The 27,060-nt window shown below is 37.3% G+C and overlaps 1 protein-coding gene across 1 annotated transcript; it reads left to right on the forward strand.

The window, feature by feature from the left end:
- Positions 1-591: 591 nt before the first annotated feature.
- LOC121422934 (WD repeat domain phosphoinositide-interacting protein 3-like) lies at positions 592-18,356 on the forward strand. The gene is made up of 10 exons (XM_041618174.1): positions 592-968; positions 6,768-6,842; positions 7,624-7,725; positions 9,038-9,125; positions 10,045-10,139; positions 11,506-11,696; positions 14,942-15,027; positions 15,488-15,592; positions 17,336-17,457; positions 18,009-18,356. The coding sequence occupies exons 1-10, from the start codon at positions 893-895 to the stop codon at positions 18,113-18,115; spliced, it is 1,047 nt and encodes a 348-aa protein (XP_041474108.1). The 5' UTR covers positions 592-892; the 3' UTR covers positions 18,116-18,356.
- The last annotated feature ends 8,704 nt before the right edge of the window (positions 18,357-27,060 follow it).

Consider the following 27,060-nt stretch of genomic DNA (forward strand, 5'->3'; position numbering starts at 1 on the left):
CATTGTTTTAATATTTTATGGTTCATTCAAGTTGGTTTTTATTGTCAAATCTGTAAAAACTGAACTACTAGTATTGTTCAATTAAAAAATAATAAACAAAAGAAATAGTAAGGGAATCATTGACTCTCTCATTTGCATATCACTGAGTTGTGGGGCCTAACTTCTTTTGTGAAAAATAAACGAAAGTTTAAAATGGCACAACTTTCTTATTTTACATCTGAATTTGATTAAAAAAGAAAGCGTTATGCTTGTTTGACTTTTCTCTCTTGATTCTAATCAACATTTTTCTAGGGTGGATTTGACCTTTAGCTCTGACAAGTTCTTGTCTAGGGGGCGTGGTCCATTACTATCGTAGTCTTTTTTAGGCATTTCTTTAAATCAATGGAACGATTGCATTCGTGTATGTTTCTCAGAATGCTATTTCGGTTAAGATACATTAATGTTTTAAATTAAATTTTTTATTTTAGGCCTAATGTCTTTTACTAATTCTACAAAAATACGATTGTACAGATAGAGAGAATCAAATATTATTTAAGAGTTTAAAACAAGTCTTCGCTCTCATTTCTCATATACTAGTATCCGATCTATATAAATAAATTCTCAGTGAGGAGTTGACGTTTCTCCGGCCGATCGAAGGACGAGAAAAAGAAGTCAGTAAATTTCACACTTTTGAACACTCTTTGTGGTGCAGTTCAGCTTAGATTGTTTTATTCTTCAATTGTGATTGACCTACATCCTCCCTTTGCTCTATGAGATTTTCTTATGTACCAACGTTAGGTTGGATCAGACAGTTCTCAACTTCAAAATCAAATTCAAATCACGAAATTCAGAATCAGATTTTCTGCCATCACGTTTCGACTGCCCTGCCACTGCTGCAGCCGCATCATCAGTCATGAATCTGGCCGAGAGGAAAGGCGAGAATTCGTATGACAACAATCTCCTCTACGCAGGATTCAATCAAGACAATGGTAAGGCCTAAATATGTTATCAAAATGACCTATTAATTTCCAGCTGCAATGGACATGAGCACGAATCGCTCTTCTTCAAGTTCAAGACGGGTTTCTTGAATCTCAAAGATGAACATTTATCATGTTTATCGTGAAGAGGGCTGATCATGCTCTAGAATTTAGACAGCTGGTAGCCGTCTGTTTCGAGGAGTTTTTTAAACATTTTTAAATTTTATTTCTCCTTGTACACAGACTGCTCGCTATCGTGCAGCCCCCATTAGGCAGGGGACTTGCAATGCAAAATCCCCCCCATCGGGGCTCTTCAATTTTTGTCTTCAATGAATAAAATTTTTGAAAATTAACGCGACCAAAATGCAAGTTAATATTCCCACTTGGATGGTATTAACCCGGTGGGGTCACTCAGCCGCAGAGGGGGACACGTATGACCGTTACCACAAATGCAAGTGACCCCCTATTGCAGTCAATTTCAAGGACAATTTGTGAAATTTACCCCCTATTTTCATGCAAAACAAGGACAAAATTGCGGTAAAATGGTACCTTGAAACACCCCTAACTATAAGATTGTAAGGACACTTTTGCCCATTTCGCAAATTTACCCCTATTTACCGTATTTCAAGGACAGGGCATTTACACCCTTTCCTCATTAGAGGAAATTGCAACACAGGCGTCAGCTAGTGCTCAGTCCTTAAAGATGACCAAGAGCCATGTCATACTGATACAATAATCCAAAAGAACTTTGTTTCTTGAAAAATAAGAAAAGTAGAATTCTTTGTAAAAATAAATGTAGAGTTGTCCATATAAAGATACAGAGCATGATGCGCGCGCCCTCTGCGGCTGGTGACTCGGCGACGGATTTTACTTCCCGTAATCGTTCTCCCCTTTTTCCTGACCCCTATTTCCATCAGATCGAGGACGGTGAGCACCCCTATTTTCACTACTTCGAGGAGTGTTCTGTCCGCGGACGTTCCGTGAAATTGACCCCTTTTCCCGCGATTTTGGTAACGGTCATGCGGTCCCCAAGTCATATTGAGTGACCCCACTGGGGGTATTAATTGCCAAAAAACTGAGAAAAATCAAATTAAAAGGAACAAAAACAGTGACTTACCTCGGCTGTCGCGCAAATTCACTTCCCCGTTTTATCCGATCTTAAGTATATAAACATATGGAATTTGAGTCCCCTGTACAGATTGCGCTAGAACTTCAGTCTCTGTATTTGGTGAGTGAAGCCAACAGAGTTCAGCTGAACAACCAACATAACAGAGACCGAAGCTTTTGGTCTAATCGTGCTCATGATGCCGATCGGGTTTGAAATAAAATCTCGACTCGAGATTATTTGAGGCAAACTTGGGCTGATGCAGCACTAGACAGCTGACACTGACAGCCCTCTGTTTTGAGGAGTTTTTTAACATTTTAAAATTTTGTTAAAATCTCGTACACAGACGGCTCGCGATCGTACATAGACTAAAAATGCTTTGGTCTCTGTTAGATATAGACCTCTATATATATATCTATATCTATATCTATATATAAATCGGTTGTTCCGCTAAACTCTGTTGGCTCCACTCGCTAATTACAGAGACTGAAGTTCAAACTCGATCTGTACTCTGTACAAATACAGGGACTCGATGACATGTTCATGTGTTAAGTTCGGATAAACCAGGGAGTGGGAATTGCATGACAGCCAAAGTAATTATGGGAAGTCATCAATAACCTTGGCATTGCTCGAAGACGAAGAACCCACAGAGGGAAGCGTCGACCTCGGAATTTTCGGATGTCTTATGATAGAACGCCCTCTACTGTTGAGTTGCTACAACCTAGTCACACTAGAATACTCCCCTCTGTTGTCGAATCGCGGTTACAACCCGATCCTCCCGTTGATGGCTCTCCAACCGCTCAAGATGCTTCTACGCCGGACATTCATCTAGATCCTGTAACCGTAACCCCTTCATATTATCAACAATGTAATCTAAATAATCACCCCGTTCCCAGTAGGGAAAAAACACAGTCGAATATTGCTCTACTGTCCTTTAATGCAAGAAGTATTAGGCATAAGACTGTCTCCTTGCAATCTTACTTGCAAACTAACCCAACTGATGTTATTTCAATAAGTGAAACCTGGTTAGATGATGAATACAATTCTAGTGAGTTAGGACTTCCTGATGACTATTGCATTTTCCGTAATGATAGGAATAACCAAAGAGGGGGAGGTGTTCTCCTTTCGGCTCGATCTCGTCTCCTTCCAAAGCGTCTACTGGATATTGAGTCTCCGGATATGGAAATGGTTATTTGTGAAATAACTTTAAAGAAGAAGGTTAAGTGGATTATTTGCTCAATCTACAGACCACCAAACTCTAAGACTGATTTTTTTGATAATCTTGAAAGGGTGGTAGATAGTATGCAGGCCCGAAGTAGGAAATATCAAGGTATTGTCTTTGTAGGGGACTTTAATATAAACTGGAAAGATGAGAACTGTAGAAATAGGGATAGATTGCTTCAGATATTTGAAACAATGAATATGACCCAATGTGTAACCGATATAACTAGACCACAGCTAGATGACCCAAGCAAAGGTTCAATAATTGATCTTGTTTTCGCTAATCGTCCTGAACTCCTTCAAAGTATTGATGTCACTTCAAACTGTGTCATTAGTGATCACCATGCAATATTGATTAGATTTCATGCTTGTACACCTCAATTACCAAAGTCAATTGTTCGGAAGTTTTTATGTTACCAAAAGGGGGACTATGAACATCTGAACAATCTTCTTAGGCTTGCTCCCTGGGACCTATTCATGAATGACAATGATGTTAATGAAAGCTGGGAAGGTTTTCTGGACTTATATCAAGCTGCTATTAATGATTGTATACCGCATAAAATCCAAAATAAGAAAAGATTTTGCCCTTGGATAACACCAGAAATCAAGCGGCTAACTAATAAAGCTAAGAAGCTTTTCATTATTGCCAAATCGCATGTGAATGATCAAGAGGGTGTAAGGAATGAATGGTGGGCTAAGTACAAAGCAGTTCGCAATCTCGCCAAGCATGAATCTAACAAATCCTATTGGAATTATCTAAATGGGCTTTTCTCCATGCGAGATAACAGAAAACGATTTTTTGGATACATGCGCTCGCTGAGACGCAACCCAACTCCACCAATAATTTCTAGTCATAATGACAGAGTATTGAACAAGCCTGATGAGATTGCCAATTGTTTCTCTGATTATTTTGTTTCAGTGTTTAGTCCATGCGATTCTGACAATGTTCCGGAATTACCGAGTGTATGTAATTTCCCTATTGATTCAATGAGTACCCTTGATTTCCCTGCAAGTGAAATCATGAAGCTTATTGACAACCTATCATTGAACAAATCTCCAGGTATCGATGGGATTACTGCTGTTGTACTCAAGAAAGTTAAAAAACCGATATCAGTGGTATTACAGCGTATGTTCAGAATTTCACTTTCACTAGGTCAACTCCCCATTCAATGGAAACAGTCCATTGTAATTCCAGTTCATAAGTCTGGTAATCCCTCTGATTATCGTAATTATCGTCCGGTTGCACTCACTTCAATAGTTTGTAAGATGATGGAAACTTTTATTGACAGATCAATAGTGTCACATGTCGATTCATATGGTTTGCTCTCTCCAAAACAACACGGTTTCACTCCCAAAAGGTCATGTGTTACCCAATTACTTAATATCACCCATGACTGGTTAACGTCCCTGGATGTACTGCCCACCCCTTTAATCGATGCCATTTTCTTTGATTTTAGCAAGGCGTTTGACCGAATGCCGCATGGTCTTCTACTAAATAAATTATCAAAAAACTACAATATCCAGGGCGATACGTGGAAATGGATTAAATCTTTTGTTTGTGGGAGAGAGCAAACCGTTCAGTTCCGGGGCTCACGATCACGCTGGTCAAAAGTTACTTCAGGAATACCACAGGGAAGTGTATTAGGGCCAAGATTATTCAATCTGTTCGTTAATGATATTACTCATGTAGTAAAATCTCAATGTGTGCTCTTTGCGGACGACACGCTCTTATACCGAATAATACGAAATGAGTCCGATAAACAATTACTCCAAGCTGACATTTCATGTGTAATTAACTGGTGTGAATCAAACAAAATGCAACTTAATGCTGCGAAAACTATAGTTCTCAGGATTGCACCTCGTAAGAAAAATGTCGGGCAAACAGAGTACACAATTGACGAAACAATGATAGAACAAGTACATTCTGTCAAGTACCTCGGGGTCACCCTTAATTCTAGTGTGACCTGGGATGACCAGGTTGATAATGTTATTAAAAGGGCAAATAGAATGCTAGGTCTTATATCGAGATTAGGTAATGGCGTGTCACAACAGGCATTATTCTGTCTCTACAAATCACTTGTGTTGCCAATCTTAGAATACGGGGTCCCGTCATGGTACGTTTTCACTAGGAAACATATTGAAGCCCTGGAAAGAGTTCAGCGAAGGGCAACGAGAGTAATCTTGAAACAAAGGCAACAGGAAATGTCTTACCCACAGCGCTTACAGACCCTTTCTTGGTTTACTCTCGAATCCAGAAGGAAGTATTTAATGATGTCATTTGTAATCAAAAACCTGTATAACATTGTATTATGTGAGGCAGTCAATGACAATATAACGGTCCGATCACGCCAGAGTGAACACACAATCCTATTCCACCACATGAAAGCCAGAACCGAACGTTTGCATCAAACTGCAATACATAGATTTCCAATTATATGGGAAAGTATGCCCTCACATATCAAAGATGAAATTGTATCTGGAAACATCTCAAAAGTTCTGAACCTCCTTCGTCGTGAAATTCTTTGTGTTTTTAGAATAATTAGATGTCTGATTTATAAATATTTCTTTCTATAATGTTTAATTTATTATTTTCCCCATTGACAAATTTCAACTAAAGAGCAAGTTTATTCATAATTTATACACTAAATTTAATCCGGCCTATTTCAGCCTCAACATCATGTCATTTGATCTCTCTTATATGGTTTTATCAATTCTTATTGTCCTATATCCCATTATTTATGGTAGATGCAATATTATTTACAATTTTAAATTTACGATTGCTTTAATGTTTGATGCTTATCATTCTAATGCTTGTAGATACATAATGATGTGATTGGGGAGGTATTGTGGGGGTTGACTTGAGGTGACAAAGTCACATGAATGACCATTGTATTTTGCCGATTCTAAATATCTTCATCTTATTTTTATTTTCACCATTACTGTCATGACCTGGATGGGGTTGGGAGGTTTGGGGAGGAAGACCTGTGGGTTATGGCTATTAAGTTAGCCTTTTCCATACCCAGGCAGCCTCTCCAACTCTCATCCAGGTCTTATTTTCTCTATCATGTACAAGTTTGATTGATCTTGTCTTTGATCTGTTGTATTCTTTGTCTTTTGAATGCCAAATAAAATAATAATAATAATAATAATTAAGTCACTGCTCTTTCCTTTTAAGTTTATTTTTTCCTGTTTTGGTGCATTTCAAGCCAAAACAGAATAATCTTGATTTTGGTCCAGTTCTTTTTATATATTTATATAAAATAAACATTTTTTGAGGTGGAGTTGACCTTTATTTAAGAGGAATGCCATGATTTTACTTCTCGGCAGTTATGCAATACTGCCAGAATCATCGGGCACATCCAAACACTTGGGTGGTCATTAAATGGGATTATGTTCCTACTAATTTCAAGATCATTACCATATCTGTCAGAACTAACTTTTGTCAAATTAATGAGTTATTTTACAAGTTTCTTTTTTCTATTCAGGTTGTTTTGCATGTGGAATGGAGTCTGGTTTCAGGGTGTATAATTGTGACCCTCTAAAGGAGAAAGAGAGACAAGGTATTAAAAGTTTGTGTATTAATATAGATCTATTTGAATAGATCTAGTTACAGCAATTAACATGTATTGTGCCAGTCTTAACACAGTGAAGAATATTTCTCAGAACTGTAACAATCTTGTATTTAGATAAGCCATCAATAATTAACTGTTGATGATTTGATATCACCATTGACCATTCACGAGGTATGTCATAGAAATGCAATTGAGATTTAAAATAGAAATACATTTTGGATCTCTTAAACATAAATTACAGTTAATATTTTCATAAGGGCAGTGACTTCATGTACTTACAAATATAGCAAAGAATGTCAAGAAGCCACATATTCTATTCTATTTCTGTAGAAATGTGTCTTCAGCCTTTTTAAGAAATAAGATTAAAGTGTAATCCAGCGATTCATTTCATGTTTTGAAACATATTTTCATTGATAGGATGTAAACAGACTATTCTCTTATCAATAGAAAACAGAGCACTGAGAACTGATGTACATTTCTTCAAATAAATTACTTTTTTATTCATTTCTAAGAAAAACACAGAAAAAAGACCTAAAGGACATTATTTTTAACAATGTGTAGAACTAGTGAAAACTTACAAAAGATTAATGACATTTGTTTCAAATTCTACAGTGTTATTGCAAGTACTTTCCTCTGATGTTCCCAAATGATTTGTGAGACTAACTTGGGGTACATTGTATTTGTGCATGACATTGACATGGTGCTTTATTTATCAATGAATTGTGTGTATCTTTCAAATTAGAATCATTTCATCTTGTTTCATTCACAGATTTCACAGATGGTGGAGTTGGGCATGTTGAGATGTTGTTTCGATGCAACTATCTTGCTTTGGTGGGCGGTGGCAAGAACCCTCATTATCCTCCCAATAAAGGTATTATTAATGCTCTAAAAAGTTGTTCAGTTTTCAGTGGTCAGAAATGGTTAGAAATTACTTGTGCAAAATTAAGATTCAAGATGCTAATTAAGACTCAGAACTATAATATGCTACATCTTCTAATAGTTCTTAGAGGTGTTGCAGCTCAGTGGATAAGTCTTCGGACTTTGAACCACAAGGTCCGGGGTTCAAATCCTACTGCAGCACTAGTGTTCTTTGGCAAGGCATTTATCTACATTTGCCACCCTCGACCCAGGTGTAGTTCTATGGGTCCCCGAAAGGAAGGAATTCCTTGAATGCTCGATGCGCCCGATCAAGGGTAGCCGTGCTAAAGCCGCGGTAATAGTATGCAGCACTTAGAAACATTTGTATTAAGCGCTATATAAATGTTGCATATTATTATTATTTTTACCTGAGGTGATATTTCATGACCAATTTATTAGAATCAAGATGGGTGCTAGCTTTCATGGGGAGTTGATATTCATTTCCGACCCCAGACTTCGGTAGCATCTTGTTAAGGCCATAGTGGTAGCGAGCTAGGGCCTCTTGACATCTCTGAGTGGAATTTCACAGACTTCCTTTTGTATTTTCTTGTTTTCACCCCAAACCCAAAGTTTGGGGAGTGTTAGGGCATATTTGGGCTGAAATCCCCATTGTAATGCATGTGAAGTACATTTTTTTTAAAGGACAAGTCCACCCCAACAAAAAGTTGATTTGAATACAAAGAGAAAAATCCACAAAGCATAACGCTGAAAATTCATCAAAATCAGATGTAAAATAAGAAAGTTATGACAATTTAAAGTTTCGTTTAATTTCACAAAAGAGTTATATACACATCCTGGTCGGAATGCAAATGAGACTATGACGTCATCCACTCACTATTTCTTTTGTATTTTTTATATTCTAATTTTCTCTTCATTGTCAAGTGATAGGATTAATTCCTCCCTGAACATGTGGAATTAGCATTGTTTGATACTGTATGGTTCAGTCAAGTTGGTCCTAATTGTCAAATCTATAAACAAAATGAAATATTGTATAATTCAAACAATAAAAAACAAAAGAAATAGTGAGTGATGGACATCATTGACTGACACACCTAGTTGTCCATATCACTGTTTTGTGAAAAATAAGCGAAAATTTAAAATGTCATAACTTTCTTATTTTACATCAGATTTTTGTGAAATTTTCAGCACTTTGCTAGTTTGATTTTTCTCTATATATTGAAGTTGGCATTTTCCTGGGGTGGACTTGACCTTTAAAGTAGAGGCTTAGATGTATGTCACAATTATTTATTTTTGAATTTTATTAGCTATGATCTGGGATGATCTCAAGAAGAAACATGTGATTGAGCTTGAGTTCTCTAGTGAAGTCAAGAGCGTGCGATTAAGAAGAGACAGGTAAATTCTGATAGATTTTCATATAAATATGCTTTTCACACTGCATTTCCATAACTCCAGACTATCCATAACCCCATGCTATCTCTTTTGTTTTTCACACTGTCTTTCTCAACCCCATACTATTTGCTTAGCCGGGTTAACGCCTTAATAGCTCTGGACTATCACACAGCTCATGAATATTGATGATTTTACCATACAGAGCACGATTAACGTGCAATTTCCACTTCTGTTATTGGCTAATGCTTAGTCCCACTTTTCCTTAGCCCAGTTTCGTTGCACACTGCTTCTATTAGCACCGCAAGATTTTTGTTAAACCTCACCAATATTTTTCTTTGATTTTTCTGCTTTCATTAAACACAACTTATTGCCAGAGATAACATCTTCTTTAAAAAAGAAATGATTTTCAAAGGGAATTTCAAAACAATTGACCTTTGGCAAGACAGCCTCCCAACATTTTCATTGAAATTCTGACACATACATAAGTGCCCTTTATGATGTGATTTTGGTTTAGGTTTCATTTGAGGGTGTTATCTGGCAAATATTGACTCATTGTCATAAAGGCACAAAGGTTGCTGTAGTCATATTGAGTAGCTAGTTTCATAATTTTAGTTCATAGCAATATATGCTTACTTTAAGTATTTTGTTTATTGTTAACATGACATGATGTGTAGAGAATTTGCTAGGGGTTTTGTAGTTGTCCTTAAAAACGAATAGTTGACCCCCTCCACCATTCACTCACATACTCTGTCAAGTATCAAAGTAAATTCACATATTTATTTTAGGAAGAGAAGTAACAAATCATATTAATGATTGTGCATTTGTCTTGTTTAAGTCTCATGATGACAAGACAATAGATAATTGATAGTTTTGATAGTTTATCAATACCCATTTTTTTGCAATTCTTTGTTGATTATTCCAGGATAGTTGTGGTCCTACAGTCTATGATCAAAGTCTACACGTTCACACAGAATCCTCAGCAGCTGCATGTCTTTGACACATGTATGAATCCTAAAGGTATGGTATACTGGTGGTGGTGATAAGGTTATGATTATGATGATATTGTGGTGATGATAGTGATGAATTTTTTGCCAGAGGATACAAAGCGCTGCTATAATTACCCCAGCTTTAGCTCGAGCTACCATCACCGGCGCTCAGTGCATGCAAGGAATTACTCCTGCCGGGTACCCATTTACCTCACCTGGGTCGAGTGCATTACAGTGGCTGTGGGAATAATTTCCTTGCTGAAGGAAAACACGCCATGGCTACAATTCGAACCCACGACCCTCTAAGGCGAGAGTCAGAACAACTAGACCTCAACGCGCCCACAATGCACCCATACCATGGTGATGGTGATGATGACGTAGAGGATGATGTTGATGCTGATTTTGGGTTTATGAAGATGATGATTATGGTGATGATGATGATGTTGGTGAGATGAATTGATGATAACAATGATAGTGAAGTTGATGATGATGGTGATGTTAGAGATGATGACGATGCTGATGTTGAGGTGATGAGCATTGTCGCTGGGACGTATGATCAGACAAGTGATTGGAACAGACATAGCAACCATTCCCTTTTAGAGTATTTGTTCCTCTTTTTTTGCTATAAATACACCGATACATTTTTTGTATGATTTGTTACTTTTTTTTTTAAATTTCTGATCATGGATTAAGTATTATACACAGCGTGTGGCACTAGCGCCGGCCTGACAGTCCCAGACCGGTAAAATTCACTGTCCGGCCAGTAACTTGTTGCATGAATAGAACAAGTAAATTCTTCCCTGTGAGCACATGTTTAAAAGGGTGAATTATCCAGTTTCCAAGTAGAGTCATTTCACATGTTTTTCACCGATCTCACTACAACAGGCTAGCAATCATAGGCGGTGGAAGCGGGGGGACGTGTCCCCCCCTAAATTTTAGGTGGGGGGGCAGTCCCCCCCCTGAAATTTTTTTTTTTGCTTGTCAATTTTTTTCCCTGCGTCCCCCCCCTAAATTCATGTGGACCCCCATTGAAACGTGTTTTGTCCCCCCCCCTAAAATTTAGGTTGATTACCTTTTTTTTTTTTTTTTTTTGCTTGTCAAAAATTTTTGGAGCACTTGTCCAATTTTTTACCCGTGTCCATCCCAAAATTTCAGGTAGACACCCCCAAATTTTTTTTCCTTCCGCCGCCAATGCTAGCGATTTTATGTTGAGACAAATTTATATAAGAATACTTGTTTTGGTTGTAGAAGGTTGACAGGTCTGTTGGAGAGGTATGTCAAGGGTCCGCCCCTCCCAACCTTTTTCAGGTCTAACTGTCATGTTTCACTAAATCCTCATACCACTTTTTCTGACCCACTTCTGTCCCATCAAATCTTGCTCCCGATCTTTCTTTCAGGTCTCTGTGTTCTGTGCCCGAACAGCAACAATTCATTGCTTGCCTTCCCTGCCACAAAGACAGGCCATGTGCAGATCATTGATCTCGCTCAGACGGACAAACCCCCTTTAGATATAGCAGCACACGAGGGCGTCCTAAGCTGTTTAACATTCAACCATCAAGGATCAAGACTAGCAACAGCATCAGATAGGGTAAGGCCAGTGACCTGTAACACAAAGCTTAGCAATGATTGTAGAACATTTTCCTATGATCGATTGCATTGACTACTATGTACAATCAATCGTGAAAATCAAGCGTACGATTAATCGCTAACCTTTGTGTTACGGCAACCGCGTATCCAGGATTTCATTTTGGAGGGGGTGGTAAATGCACGAGAAGTTTGCCAACACTTACAGAGCGCGCGAAGCGCGCTCCCTAGGGGGTGGGTGCAGGGAGGGGGAGTTTCCCCCTCCCGCGCGAAGCTTTTAGTGTTTCATAAATTAAAATGAAAAGGAGCCGTTTCTCTTGTCTCTAGTACCTCCAATTCGGTTGACTATATTGCGATTTTGAACCTTGTTTTCAAAAGTGATTGTAAACGCACAAAAGAGGTATACAATGGAGGAAATTAAAATGATAATAACTCCGCGCGAAGCGCGGAAGCAAAAGTGATTTATCAATTTTTCTTGCCATAAAATGGGTCCCGAGAAAAGGGTATTCTCAAAGATATATTGAAACTTTCTTTGGAAAGATCAGATTTGATTACAAACAATTTAGCATCAGTGCATATTTTTAACTCGCAAAACAGAGGAGAAGATTGGTAGAGGAAGATATTCCTCCCCGTGCAGAGCAATGAAACTCTGAAATTTCAAAGGGCGGACGTTTCATCAAATGTAGATATCTCTAATACCCAATCGTCTCTAATTCAATTGATTTTCTAAGATTATTGAACTTCATTACAAGGAAAATAGTGCGCATAAAGTTGAAACGTCTGTGATTTATTGAAATTATCTATCTATATAATAAAGGATGATTAATTTTTTTGACTTATCCTGAAGCGCTTCACTTTGAATATGAAGAAACTTAAGTGTCATTCAAAATTTCAAACTGAGGGCGCAAAACAGGACAGGAGATGAATGTATACAGGGAAATGACATGAAGTTTAATACAATTTGATAAAAAAATATTGTACTTTTTGTCTCACCTGCGAAGCAGAGTGAGACTATAGGCGCCGCTTTTCCGACGGCGGCGGCGACGGCGGCGGCGTCAACATCAAATCTTAACCTGAGGTTAAGTTTTTGAAATGACATCATAACTTAGAAAGTATATGGACCTAGTTCATGAAACTTGGCCATAAGGTTGATCAAGTATTACTGAACATTCTATTAAAGTTTCATGTCACATGACCAAGGTCAAAGGTCATTTAGGGTCAATGAACTTAGACCATGTTGGAGAAATCTTAACCTGAGGTTAAGTTTTTGAAATGTCATCATAACTTAGAAAATATATGGACCTAGTTCATGAAACTTGGACATAAGGTTAATCAAGTATCACTGAACATCCTGCATGAGTTTCACGTCACATGACCAAGGTCAAAGGTCATTTAGGGTCAATGAACTTTGGCCGAATTGGGGATATCTGTTGAATTCCCATCATAACTTTGAAAGTTTATGGATCTGATTCATGAAACTTGGACATAATAGTAATCAAGCATCACTGAATATTTTGTGTGAGTTTCAGGCCTAATGATTAAGGTCAAAGGTCATTTAGGGTCAATGAACTTTGGCCGAATCGGGGGTATCTGTTGAATTACCATCATAACTTTGAAAGTTTATTAGTTTAGTTCATTAAACTTGGACATATGAGTAATCAAATATCACTGAACATCCTGTGCGCGTTTCAGGTCACATGACCAAGGTCAAAGGTCAATGAACTTTGGCCGAATTGGGTGTATCAGTTGAATTACCATCAAAACTTTGAAAGTTTATGGATCTGATTCATGAAACTTGTACATAAGAGTAATCAAGTATCACTGAACATCCTGTGCGAGTTTCAGGTCACATGATCAAGGTCAAAGGTCATGTAAGGTCAATGAATTTTGGCCATGTTGGGGTTTTTTGTTGAATAACCATCATATCTCTGTAAGTTTATTGGTCTAGTTCATAAAAAGTGGACATAAGAGTAACCATGTATCACTGAACATCTTGTGCGAGTTAGAGTAGTATTCAAAGTCAGCACTGCTGCTATATTGAACCGCGTGATGCAGGTGAGACGGCCAGAGGCATTCCACTTGTTTATTTAATACGACACGAATTCCATACCTTCCTCTTTTTAAATTAGGAACCTGTTTGCCCCCAAATTATGATTGTTTATAGTAATGAGCTGAAAAGCGGGAGAAGCTGACTTTATGGAGGTGACGGCAGAAACTGATATAAAGATTTTACCCGCTCGGAGCCGACCAGACCAGAAGTTGCGCGATCAATTGAAAAAAAAGATAACTTCATATATTTACTTCGGCCTAACCTTACTCAAATTCATGCCCTAATGTATACAATTTTAACTTTAACTGGCAAGAAGCACATAGCTGAGGTGGAAAAACAGGGTTAGAGAAAAGGTGGGGGAACAATGGAGAACTTCAATATTGTCATTTAACCGCGCGCAGCGCGGAAGCAAAATTCATATATGAATTTAGAGCAAGAAGAGTGAAGGAGTTTCTCTTTTGAGAAAAAAATAAAGAATAAAAAGAAAAAAAACACAAAGCTACCTTTCTTCCCTTTCCTCCCTTCCCTTTTCTCCTCTCTTTTTTCCCTTCTTTTTTTTTCTTTTTGGGGACGTTTTGGGGGGGCGACCGCCCCCACCGCCCCCCCTGGCTACGCGCCTGTGTCACGGGACCCATATCCATCAAAGCCCTTGACTCCAAACTAGACCATAACTAATTAGCTCAATGGCTTGTATTCATAACCTGGGTTTTATTAAAACTTTGGTCTGAAGTTGTGATTTAACTAGTGATAGCCAATCGTAAAGTAAATCTCAAATAGTAAATAGTTCTTGTATAGTACTTAGCAAATTACGAATAAAGTCTCTATGCGCTTCCAAAGGACTTGGATATCATTACCCAGGCTGTAGCTAAAGCAGCCTTCAAGCGCTCAGTGCATTTCAAGGAATAAATTCCTGCCAGGTACCCATTCACCTCACCTGGGTTGAGTGAAGCACAATGTGGATGAATTTCTTGTGCTGAAGGAAACTACGCCTTGGCTGGGATTTGAACCCACTACTGGAGTAGTCCAGAGACTAATCCACTGGGCCACAACGCTCCAGTACAGGTTTTTACCAAAAGTAAAAACTTTTTTGTCAATGTTTTATTGGCTATTTGTTAATTTGTGGTTTGAAAATAAGTTATCATTATTTAGTATTATACACTAGGTAAATCATTTCAAATATTACTATTTTATTTCCATAGGGCACGTTGATCAGAGTTTTTGATACAGGCAACGGACAACAACTCCATGAGCTAAGAAGAGGATCAGGAGGGGCTCAGATATACTGGTGAGGCATTAATGTATATTTGCCACTCCCTTCCCAGGTGTATCTCTAAAAAATGACATTTGAGAAGCTATTGTCCTGTTAAAAACACTGTAGTGGTGATTTCGCTGTTTTGTTGATAATAATTATATTAATGATAACAGCTGGATTTATATGGTGTCTTTTTAATTTAAAGAGGATAAAAGACATTGGTAATTTTATTTATAGAAGTGGTAAATTGAGTGTAATTTTACACAGCAAACCTTCATAAACCATGGGTTCAACCGATGATTCAAAATGCCAGCCTTGTGACTTCAGGGTCAGTATGTGTGGTGTAATTAGAGTTGTCACTATACCAACACCAGCTCCAAGCACTGTACTTGAAACCATCCATTCTATAACAGTACTGAATCTCGTGAAATTGGTTTGATATATATATATATTAGTATGATTGTACATATTTTTGTCCATTTTCCATGAACAGTATCAACTTCAACCAGGATTCCACCATGCTGTGTGTGTCAAGCGACCATGGAACCATTCATGTCTTCGCTCTAGAGGCAGACGCACAGAAGAACAAAAAATCACAGTGAGTACAGAGAGACCGCTGATGCATGTTACTCTCTAGCTTGCCTATTCCTCACGAGGAAATGGTCAACTTTTTTATGGATTTTCGGGCCGATATCCCACAAATCTATAATCTTGTAATTAACAGGGGTGTGAGAGCTCTGATTTTTATCTGATTTCAGATTTTTTGTTTTGATTTTAAGCTTAATTTCAGCTTATTTTTGGCTTTCCTCTGTACAAAAAGAATGGGAGTTGTTTTTATTTCAGACTTTTTTCAACACTCTTCAGCTTTTTTCAGATCTTCTTATTTGTGACCACTCACACCCCTGAATAAAGGGGAATTTGCAAGTCCCAAACCGTGGGGAGATTGAATCCTACGTTATTTGGAAAAGGCTTCTCTGCTGTGCAACCGTCGGACCAATGGATATAAAAAAAACAACAGCAGAGAGTACCAATTTGACCATACTTGGGATGTCATTAACTTTGGGTTACCAGAGTTCTCAACGATCCTCAATCCCACCGCAGCACTAGCGCTCTTTGGCAAGGCGTTTATCTACATTTGCCACTCTCGACCCAGGTGTAGTAAATGGGTACCCGGTAGGAAGGATTTCCTTGAATGCTTGATGCGCCCGATCAGGGTAGCCGTGCTAAAGCCGGGGTAATAGTATGCAGCGCTTAGAAACATTTGTATTAAGCGCTATATAAATGTTGCATATTATTATTATTTTAAACTCCTTAAAGGTCTCACTTTTTAAACCCAACAATTGGTCTGTATTAAGTATTCTCGTACTTGAAAGAGAAAATTGATTTCTTTACCTGGCTGGTTGGTGAGGCCATCATCTGTGATCCTTCTCGCAGATCAATGTAGACATTTTGGCCCTTCAGGCTTTGTCCAGGTGCCTTCTTTGATTGTGTTTCCATAAGTTCAGACTTATCATGGCATGAAATTTGAAACATAGGAATTTGTCGTTTGTCCCAAATATGATCCGAGCAATACCTGTTACAGTTTGGCCTCTTTAGAAGAAATTTATACAACATGACAGTCATTAGAGGTATAATGTATGTTGAATTATTCTTCATAATCATTATTTTATCGATATCATTATTCGACATCAATGAAGATTTGTGCGCGCCGTGGTCTAGTGGTTCTGACTCTCGCCTTTCAAACAGAGGGTCGTGGGTTCAAATCCTAGCCATGGCGTGTTTTCCTTCAGCAAGAAATTTATCCACATTGTGGTGCACTCGACCCAGGTGAGGTGAATGGGTACCTGGCAGGATTATATCCTTGAATGCACTGAGCGCCGGTGATGGTAGCTCGAGCTAAAGCTGGGGTAATAATAGCAGCGCTTTGTATCCTCAGGCAAAAAGCGCTTTATAAATCAAGCTATTATTATTATCATTTACCACAAGGATCACCAGTCGTTCGTAGAGTCACTCGCAACTTACGAATAGCTACATGACACAGTATGGATCTAGATCTAGGATGATATAATGAAAATTTATCTTGGTTCTACAGTCAATCTCATGAAATCAGTGTCAAATTGTTCCAAGATTATTGACGTGTCCATCAGGGATAGCCAAGGGCAGTACATCAACAAAATGGAAGACCCCTATTGCAATGGTTAGGCCTATTGAGATTAGTACATTTTGTAGGGTTAATTATGTAGTCAATAGTCTTTGTGCCGTCTTGAGAGAGTCCTTTTTCGTTGCCCCGAATGAGTACATTCATTTTGTGTTTAATTTATTGTGTGATTGTTTCTTACAGCTTAGCATCAGCCACTTTCCTGCCAAAGTACTTCAACTCGTCATGGAGTTTCTGTAAATTCCAGGTGCCCAACCACGCCCAGTGCATCTGTGCCTTCGGTTCTGATCCAAACTCGGTTGTAGGTGAGTGCTAGCTATCAGGTGGTTCTTGGTCACATGACATCAAGGAGCACCATCAGGTGGTTCTTGGTCACATGACATCAAGGGAGCAAGTGTTTAATAAAAGAGTTTTGTCAATGATTTTCAGTGACAGATATTATAAGCTGCTGTGAATCCCTTGCATCTGATTGGCTTAGAGCATATTAGAGAAAATTAATGACAAAACTTCTTGTGAAAAGCTCCCCAGATAAAAATCAAGTAGGTATCCAAGCAGGGAATTTTCTAAGTCCCATGGACTGCAGAAATTGTGTAGAGTTGAAATCATGCTTGATAATTCAAAGTTGAATTTAGCACCCTTTGCAGAAAGCTTGTTGGTTTCTCAGTGCATGTGCTGACTTAATGTTCACTAATTCTGAACATTCCAGGGTTTAACCCCCCTCCTATTTTGAGGGTCTGAATAAAAGAAGTAAGAATCTAACATTATCTTGAAAGCCGTCTGTTGACTCTTAAATAATTTTTAATCTACCCCTCCCCCTATCAAACTCTCTCTCTTGATTTCTTCCTATCTCTGGTAGCTATCTGTGCTGATGGAAGCTACTTCAAATTTGTCTTCAACAACAAGGGAGAATGCAGTCGAGACGTCTACACGCGATTCCTTGAGATGACCGATGACCACAGTTGAGACCCCTTTCCTCTTGACCGGTCCGACAGCGAGTCACCTAATCACATGACCAGGCAAGACGTGTAATTCCATGTGTGATAATATATAGATTGAAGCTGATAATAAGTGCATTGGAAATAGTATTTTGTTGATTGAATCTTACATTAGGGGGTGTTTCACGAAACTAATGGGATGTTGCAAGAAACTTGCGATCAATTGCAAGTCTATTTTTGGATCCTAAATCAATCATATGTCTTGCAATTAATTGTAAATTTGCAATTGATTGCTAATCTGCTCCATGAAACAAGGAGTTTAATCTGATTTGCTGTAACTAACATTGCAACAGAATATTTGAAGTTGATCGCAAATATTTTCTTGCAACACCCCCTAAGTGTGACTTAGATTCGCACTTAAATTACAGTTTTGTGCGGTATGTAATGCATCACCGCATTGGTTAGATCATGTGCACACGATGCCCACTACCAAGAAAACATAGAAAAATCAGATTACATTTTGCGTTCAATTACGACTCTTAAGTCACATTGAACTCTCTGTGAAAGACACTCTTGGACCACTTTGCATAAAACTATTACAGTAACATTGTCATCCAATTGCACCCTAACTGAAATCCTTGATTCTGATTGGTGGTTGAGCATGGGTGGTAAAGTTGATATTATAGTAACTTTTATGAAACGGGGGCCTGGATATGAATAAATACTCTTTGCATTGCATTGGCCATTGCTTTTTATACTTCTTACTTCCTCCATTGAATACTAAACTTTAACCTATGCTGCATGACGAATTTGAATATAAGCACCTTTATAATACTCTATTATCACTTCTACAAAAATTCATGGATAAAACTTTGGGATGTAAATATTATGTCGCCTCTTGATTGTTTTCCACTTCAATAAGGCGTTTGACTTCCATAACCTATTGGGGAATACCACTGGCAAATTTGGTATTAGATGCAAGAATTTCAATTGGCAATGAAAGTCACTGAAAAATGAGGTCATGAAACGTTCCCCAGGCCAGAAACTTATTTTCTGATTTTTACTGCCTAATTTGTCTTTAGCCAAGCATTGGCTTGTAACATTCATCATTAAAAATCATTATTTACTTCATGATATGCTCTCAAAAATGGACCTCTTCCAGGAATTCTCAAATGTTGGTTTTATTTTTCAGTACTTTTCCATTTTTAACCTTGTATAACATGAAGCCGTCAAATTATCCGCTTGAATGGGTAAAACTTTCATTACAAATTGTTTTCTGAATTTCGTTATTGATGGGTCTGTGTAATAGGTTTATGGTATTAGTCAATTTAGAGAAAAGTTGGCGGCTAACATAGTCAGTAAAGCAGCGATTGATTTTTGCAAGCCTTAAAGCACACTGTTGATAGCAAAGTGGATATAATAAATAATAATGATATAGGATTTGTATAGCGCATGAATCCACCTTGCTAGGTGCTCAAGGCGCTCCTATACTCCCCCGGCAGAGCTAGTCTCCGGATTCCGGTGCGCACAGCTTTTTGAGGAATTACTTCCTGCCGGTACCCATTTATCTCACCTGGGTTGAGTGCAGCACTAAGTGGGTAAATTTCTTGCTTATGGAAAACACACCATGGCTGGGAATCGAACCCACATCCTTCACGACTGTAAGACGAGTCTTAACCACTAGACCCTGACGATACTGTTCTGAAAATGAACAGTTTTATATTGTCTGTTTATTATAGAGATACACATATATTTGGGGTCATATACTCCACCAATGACTTTCACTGTATTTAATAATAACAGTAAAGTTGATTACAACCTTTTGGAGAAAAGGTTTTCAAATTCGATTTTCGCAAAGTGAAGATTTCACACAAAATGCATCCATGCCATTAGAACTATTCATTGTGATCTAATTTCAGAAATTTCTGAACACGATATTATTGATTATAATAATGTCGTCATTTGGCATTTATGAGTTTAATTCATAATGAGGTAGATATATTCATGCTTATTTGATAGTTATTCATATTTCTTTATAACACTTTCAATATTTGCTGTAAATATAAAGTTATCATATTTTATATTTTTATATTGATGCCATGCAAAACCCCATTGTTCTTATCTTGGCTGACTAAATCTCACAGCCGAATTCTGTGTACTGTTTTTTGTTGTCTCTTTCTTCCTTGAAATGAAATTCAAGTCATATGTAAACAGTAGTGTTGCATTTGGACAGTACATGATCATTTATTTTCTTTTATATTTTCTTCTGCCTTTTTTGAGAAAAAATATGTTACTTAATAACCCGAGTGTTCCAATTTAGTTTGTCCAAGTTCACATGTCGTTTGTCAGTTGTCTATTATTTTTGTTGAATATGCGTTCCATAAATGAAATTGTAAAAAAAAAATGATTGTCACAGCTTCATTATCCCAACCCTTCCAAAAAAAGTAAAATTCACAGTTCATTTTGTCGAGTGTATATTTCATGAAAATCATACATTATATGTCTCTTTCTTGCACCATTTCATTTTAAGTCATGGTTGATTTCAATAATGCCATTCCATGTTACGTGACATTTGTTTAGTCATTTCAAAACGTTTTTAGTAGGTGATGATTTTAAAAAGAAATTGTCAACATGTGCCTTGATTTTTATTTGTCGGTCCCTCAATCTTTGAAGATGATTTTCTTAAAGGTCAAGTCCACCTCAGAAAAATGTTGATTTAAATCAATAGAGAAAAATCAGACAAGCACAATGCTGAAAATTTCATCAAAATCGGATGTAAAATAAGAAAGTTATGACATTTCAAAGTTTCGCTTATTTTCAACAAAATAGTTATATGAACGAGCCAGTTACATCCAAATGAGAGAGTCGATGACGTCACTCACTATTTCTTTTGTTTTTTATTGTTTAAATTATACAATATTTCAATTTTTACGAATTTGACGATTAGGACCTCATTGCCTGAAGCACAAAATGATAAAATAATGGAATTCCAAGTGTTCAGGGAGGAATGAAACTTGACAATGACGAGAAAATACAAATATTTCATATAATAAAATACAAAAGAAATAGTGAGTGAGTGATGTCATCAATTCTCTCACTTGGATGTAACTGGCTCGTTCATACAACTATTTTGTTGAAAATAAGCGAAACTTTAAAATGCCATAACTTTCTTATTTTACATCTGATTTTGATGAAATTTTCAGTGTTATGCTTGTTGAATTTTTATCTTTTTATTCAAATCAAGTTTTTGTTGGGGTGGACTTGTCCTTTAAGATGGACAATTAATACAGGGTGATTTCAAGTCTGGTGTTAGTGTCGGTGTTGAAAGCACAATTTGGATTGTGTTTCCTAGCTCCAAAGTCTTTTCTGAGTTTACACTTATGATCCAGATCACAATATTGACAGCTCAATCCATAGTGAGTGACCTGTCAGGACCAACTTCATTTTAAGTTTAGTGGTATGCTCGTGTAAAAATTGATTAAACACCAACACCAAAAGGTCAACACTGAACTTGAAATAACCAATCGTTTGCATGTAAACCTCTGCGTCACAAGAACATTCTAAACTTTTTTGCTGGTGGATATCTTTGGATATCAGTGATAACTCTGAAAACATTTTGATGTATGAATGTCTAAAACCAGTGCTGACCTGCGATGCGATTGCCCCAAGATGAGATTGGCAAACTTGTTGCAATCGGATCTTAGTGCAACGGTGTCGCACGATGCGTGCTGGCCTTTAAGACAAGTTTGAATTTATAGTACCCACATCGCCTAGTCTGCTGTGCAAACCCTTCACTCCAGTTAAGGGTCTGAATTGAAGCCTACTCATGCCTTGTGTACTGAAGGCCCTCAGCAAGTTTTGTATGTGCTAGTCTTTGCATGGAGACACACTTGTTGATCAAAGTTTCAATCAGGGTCTGTGCCTGCAGACTACACTGGACTTTTCAATCCAGGGTTTCATGGCTTAAGCATGAACATTCGTAAATAATCAGTTGAAATTCTACGAGACAATTTCCAGTATTACTCAGTATAATATATACTCCAGGATGCATGCTATTAAGTAGCATAGGTTGCAGTAAAATTGATATTAATCAAACGTGAAGGAAACAACTTTCATAGAAATGTATGCTTTCTATAATATCAGACATTTACATTTGAAATTGCATTTGTAAAATATAATATGACATGGTATGTCATATATTATGTTTTAAGGTTTCTAATATGTAGGTGTAACAATTATATACATGTAGATTCAGTACTTAGATTATCTTTAATTTTATTATGTGAATTGTATTTACATTCCCGCTCGTTTCTCGATTTTCTTAGCAAATAATCACTTTCTTGTCACGTGCAGTATTCTCGTCTTGCTGTATAAAAGGGAAGTGTCTTTGGTGAGCAGGGAGTTAGCTCCCTGGTAAGAGAGATTTGAAACTTTATTCAATTTCTGGTAATGTTCTTGCATGTACAAGGCAACATGCAGTAGACTGCCTCAAATATGCTGCCACATCAAAGAAAGCTTCATTTTAGTACATGACTCATTTCTTAGTCCCTTGTTAAAACAGCACTAAATCTTTCCTCATTTTGTCTCTGGTGTTAACGCCACACTAGACACAATGGCCCGTATTCTGAAGTCGGGTTTACCTTAAACTCAGGTTTAAAGTTGTGGTTTAAGTATGGTTAGCCAATTGTTACATAAATCACTAATGGTAGAGATGTCATATTTCAGCTCATTTGGCTCTAAAATCATTTGTATTTGTCTATAGGAAGGGTAGATAGATAATTGTCTTCACCATCAATGAATCAGGACAGAGCACAGTAAACATAAGAAACATACTACTTAATAACAATTTTATACATTTGGCTTTCCATACTTAAATCACAACTTTAAACCTGAGTTTAAGTTAAACCTGATTTCAGAATACGGGCCAATGGCAAAACCAACTCAAACCGACCAGTGGTATGTCAGTGGAATAATTTAATATTTGTTTGTTGTGGGCCATGTCTTACCAAGAGTTGCAGTGATCCAATCAGGGGCGTATCCAGGTGGGGGCCCATTCGTCCATCCTTTGAGAGACATGACAGATATTTGTTTGAAGAATGAATATGTCCTGTTTACACAATTGTTTGCTTGTCAAAATTTTCATGGTATACATGTAAGTCACCATTAATTGGGAGTGGATACCTTTTTAGGGGGCTTCTTAATTTCTTTTGTACAAAATGCTCCCCCCCCCCCCCCTTTGAAATATCCTGAATCTGATCAACCAAAACTATGGAAAGCAAACAATGCCAACATGTAAGTCATGTTTGTTCAAGATATGATGTATACTCATGCATTCATTGCTGTCTTTATAATTCAGTTTGCTCCCTTTGTTTCCAAACGACTGTAAGAAAAGTTAATAACAACAATGGATTCCCAAATAATTGGAGTTGATCAGTGCCCCATATTACAAAGAGTTGCGATCGATTCAATCGACCTCAACTATTTGGAAATCCATCATTGTCATCATTTTTCCAATATGTCCTTTGTAAACAAAGAGAAGCTCACTGAATTTTCAAGAAAATGATGAAGGTATGAATAAACAGCATATATCTAGAAATTACTTTGAACAATCATGCAAATATGTATTTGTATTTTGTTTAACAAATTTGATTTATGATTTTCATACAGATCGAGCATACTGATCTTATGATTTTCATTACAGATCGAGCATACTGATCTTAAACAAATAGGAGTAATGCCGAAAATTTGTTAAACAAATTATAATTTCCTCCTATAAAAAGCCTCTTATTTACTATGTATTTGTATGATATTGCTAGCCATTTATATTCACATTGTGGTTGATGGAAGCCCATCTTAAACAGTTACAACTGATACAATTGAATCAATTTCAACTACTGTATATGGAAACCCATCCCTGTCATAATTTTGTCCAAAGGAAATTTGCACAATGTCCTTTGAGAACCGAGAGAAGCATAGGGGAAGGCGGGGTAAGTTGAGCATAGGGGCAAGTTGAGCCACCAGCCCCAGGCCAATAATGAATGAGTCAGACATTGTGGTGGTGTCATGTATTGATGACCCATAGCATGACCCCTAACCCCACCACATTGTTTCCAACTTTGAAAGAAAAAGTAGATTTTTAGAGGGAAAAATATGAATTTCAGCCAAAAAAGTAAAAAAGAGTGTGAAATAGATAAGTGCTTTAGAAACATACACGTCTTCAAATATAATAGAGACATGATAACAACATTATTAGTCCAGGTATGGATCTTCATTCGTGTCATAGTATTTTATATGATGGATGCATAATAAATGTGTGGATACAAGATTATCGCACTAAGTTCGGACTGGGGTAAGTTGAGCCAAACAGCATGGGGCAAGTTGAGCCATGGTAATTCCTATGGTAATGTATCTTAAAAAACAAACCATAAAAATCGATTGAAATGCAGGCTGAAAGGAACAAATTTACATGACTGCTCTTTTCCTTTTAGAGGATGTTAGTATTTATAGAGAATTAGCAAGTGAAAAGACTTTAAACAAAAAATTGACATGCTGGTTCTCCCCCATATATTTTGTACATAGTTTTTGTGGCTCAACTTCCCCCAGAAGGTGGCTCAAACTTACCCCATATACGGGGCAAGTTGAGCAATTTGACATCGTTTTTTTCAAAGGTCACAATGACTTTCAGTGTGGGGATAGAAAGTTATATATAGGTAGAAAATATTTCAGAAGAATTAAATTTCAAGGCAAGGTACTTATTTCGACAACATTATTAATCATATCGATTCTAACATGCAAAAAGCAAAAACTGTCACAACTTACCCCGCCTTCCCCTACTGAATTAACAAGAAAATGGTGAATGTACGAGTGTACATCATATCTAGAAAATATTTTATAGTGTATTTTAGATATTGACGTTGCTGGCTTTCCATAGTTGTGGTTGATCGTATCAATCGCAACTCTTTGTAAGACAGGGCCTGGGGGTTGGTTTTGTTGCTGTTACTGAAGCAGTGGGTGATTTCAAGTCCAGTGTTGACCTTCAGGTGTCGGTGTTAGGTCAATTTTTACCCGAGTTTAACACCAAACATATAATGAAGGTATGGTCCTGAAAAGTCACTCACTAGGTGTTGAGCTGTCAATATTGTGATCTGGATTATTTATGTAAACTCAGAATAGGTTTTGGAGCTATGAAACACAATCCAAAATGTGCTTCCAACACCGACACTAACACCGAACTTGAAATCACCCATTGTAAGGTGGTACACTTCATCATTATGATCAAGGCTAATAATGTAACAATTTTATTCCATCTTTGTTTATACTACTATTACTTAATAAATGATAAACCAATAAGACTTAGCAGTATGGATTTAGTATATGTACAGTAACAATTACAATAGAATATGATTGTAAATATAATATTCAAACAATTAATAAAAAACATTTCTAGCATAATAATATTTGCTTGTGGTCATTTGCTATATTATTGTTGAACATATTTGTTTTAATGTGCGATGGTGGTTATTGATATTGCTGATGAAAAATGTGAAAATGATGATTGATCCAATCAATCGTAACTATGGAAATCCATCGGTGTCATGAATTTTTCTACTGGAAATTTGCACAATGTCATTCGTAAACAAAGAGAAGCACAGTGAATTTTCAAGAAAACAATGAATGTACGCTATAGTTATAAAATATTTTGAACAAACATGCATAATAGATGTTGACGTTGCTGGCTGTCCATAGTTGTGATTGATTGCATCAATCACAACTCTTTGTAAGACCTTTTTATGTGAAGAGGAAGGTGGGGAAATAAAAGAACATCTCTAATGCTACAGGGGTTCCATCTTATAAAATAAGCAATTTTATCATTCGGTAGCTTTCATGGTAAAAGGGCCAATCAGCCCAGGGGGGGCCATTTACATTGACGAGTGGATACCATGCGCGACCAAAAAAACACGTAAAAAGGATGTCCTTTTCACGATAGGGCACGTTACATACGTAGCGTGATAAGGGTGTCAAAAACACAGAAATAATAAAAAAGGGTATCTATTTCGCTAGGAAAATTACGTGTTTAGGGTCGAATTTGCTGGGATGATAAAACAAAATTAAAATGTTTTATAAAGGATGTCCTTTTTGCCCAAACACTTAGTGTTTAGAGTCCGATTTGCACGAGGTGTAGAAGGTGGGGTCATACTAAACCAAATAAGATAAAGCCGACGACCGAAGGACCCGTAACAATAAAACGTTCCTGTACTTGTTAAGGGGTTCATTTCAGGGAATATTTGCCAAGAGTATCGTTTTGTTTCCAATACTTGTTAAGGGTAGGGTTTCACACGCCAATACTTGTTAAGGGGTGCATTTTCAGAATATGGAAATTACGTGTTTAGGGTGCTTTTCGAGACGCCATGGTCGCGCATGGTATCCACTCGTGAATGGAAGTGGCCCTCCCCGGGCCAATCAGCTACTCAAGATCAGAGTTTCTATGGTAGTTCAATCATGGTTACCATAATGGTAAATTTACTATGATCGTATGAAGTCTTATAAAATGTGACCCAGATTCACCATTCAAGGAATCGCTGTAGTATTACTCCATGACAAACAGTGAGGGAAGTGCCTTTAACATGCCTGTATGGAATGTTCCACTTGGTTTTCTTAGGCTATCCTGTCAAGGTATTTGATACTACCCCACCAGGGCTCCATCTTACAAAGAGTTACGATTGATCCAATCTATCACTACTATGGAAAGCCAGCAACGTCAACATCTATTGTACGTTTGTTCACATTTTTTTCCAACTTTGATGTATAATCATACATTCATTGTTTTCTTGAAAATGCCCTGTGCTTCTCTTTGCAAACAAAGGACATAATTTGCGCAATTTTTTTTTGTAGAAAAAATTATGACATTGATGAATTTTCATAGTTACGATTGATCGGATCAAACGTAACTCTTTGAAAGACGGGGCCCAGATT

Source organism: Lytechinus variegatus, chromosome 10 (genome assembly GCF_018143015.1).
Source record: "Lytechinus variegatus isolate NC3 chromosome 10, Lvar_3.0, whole genome shotgun sequence".
NCBI lineage: Eukaryota > Metazoa > Echinodermata > Echinoidea > Temnopleuroida > Toxopneustidae > Lytechinus > Lytechinus variegatus.

Bases quoted from the DNA above. Each gene is read 5' to 3' on its own strand.
- LOC121422934 (XM_041618174.1), top strand. From the start codon at position 893: ATGAATCTGGCCGAGAGGAAAGGCGAGAATTCGTATGACAACAATCTC. The intron at 11,697-14,941 runs GTAAGGCCAGTG...TTATTTCCATAG, and splicing joins TAGCAACAGCATCAGATAGG to GGCACGTTGATCAGAGTTTT. The intron at 17,458-18,008 runs GTGAGTGCTAGC...TATCTCTGGTAG, and splicing joins TGATCCAAACTCGGTTGTAG to CTATCTGTGCTGATGGAAGC.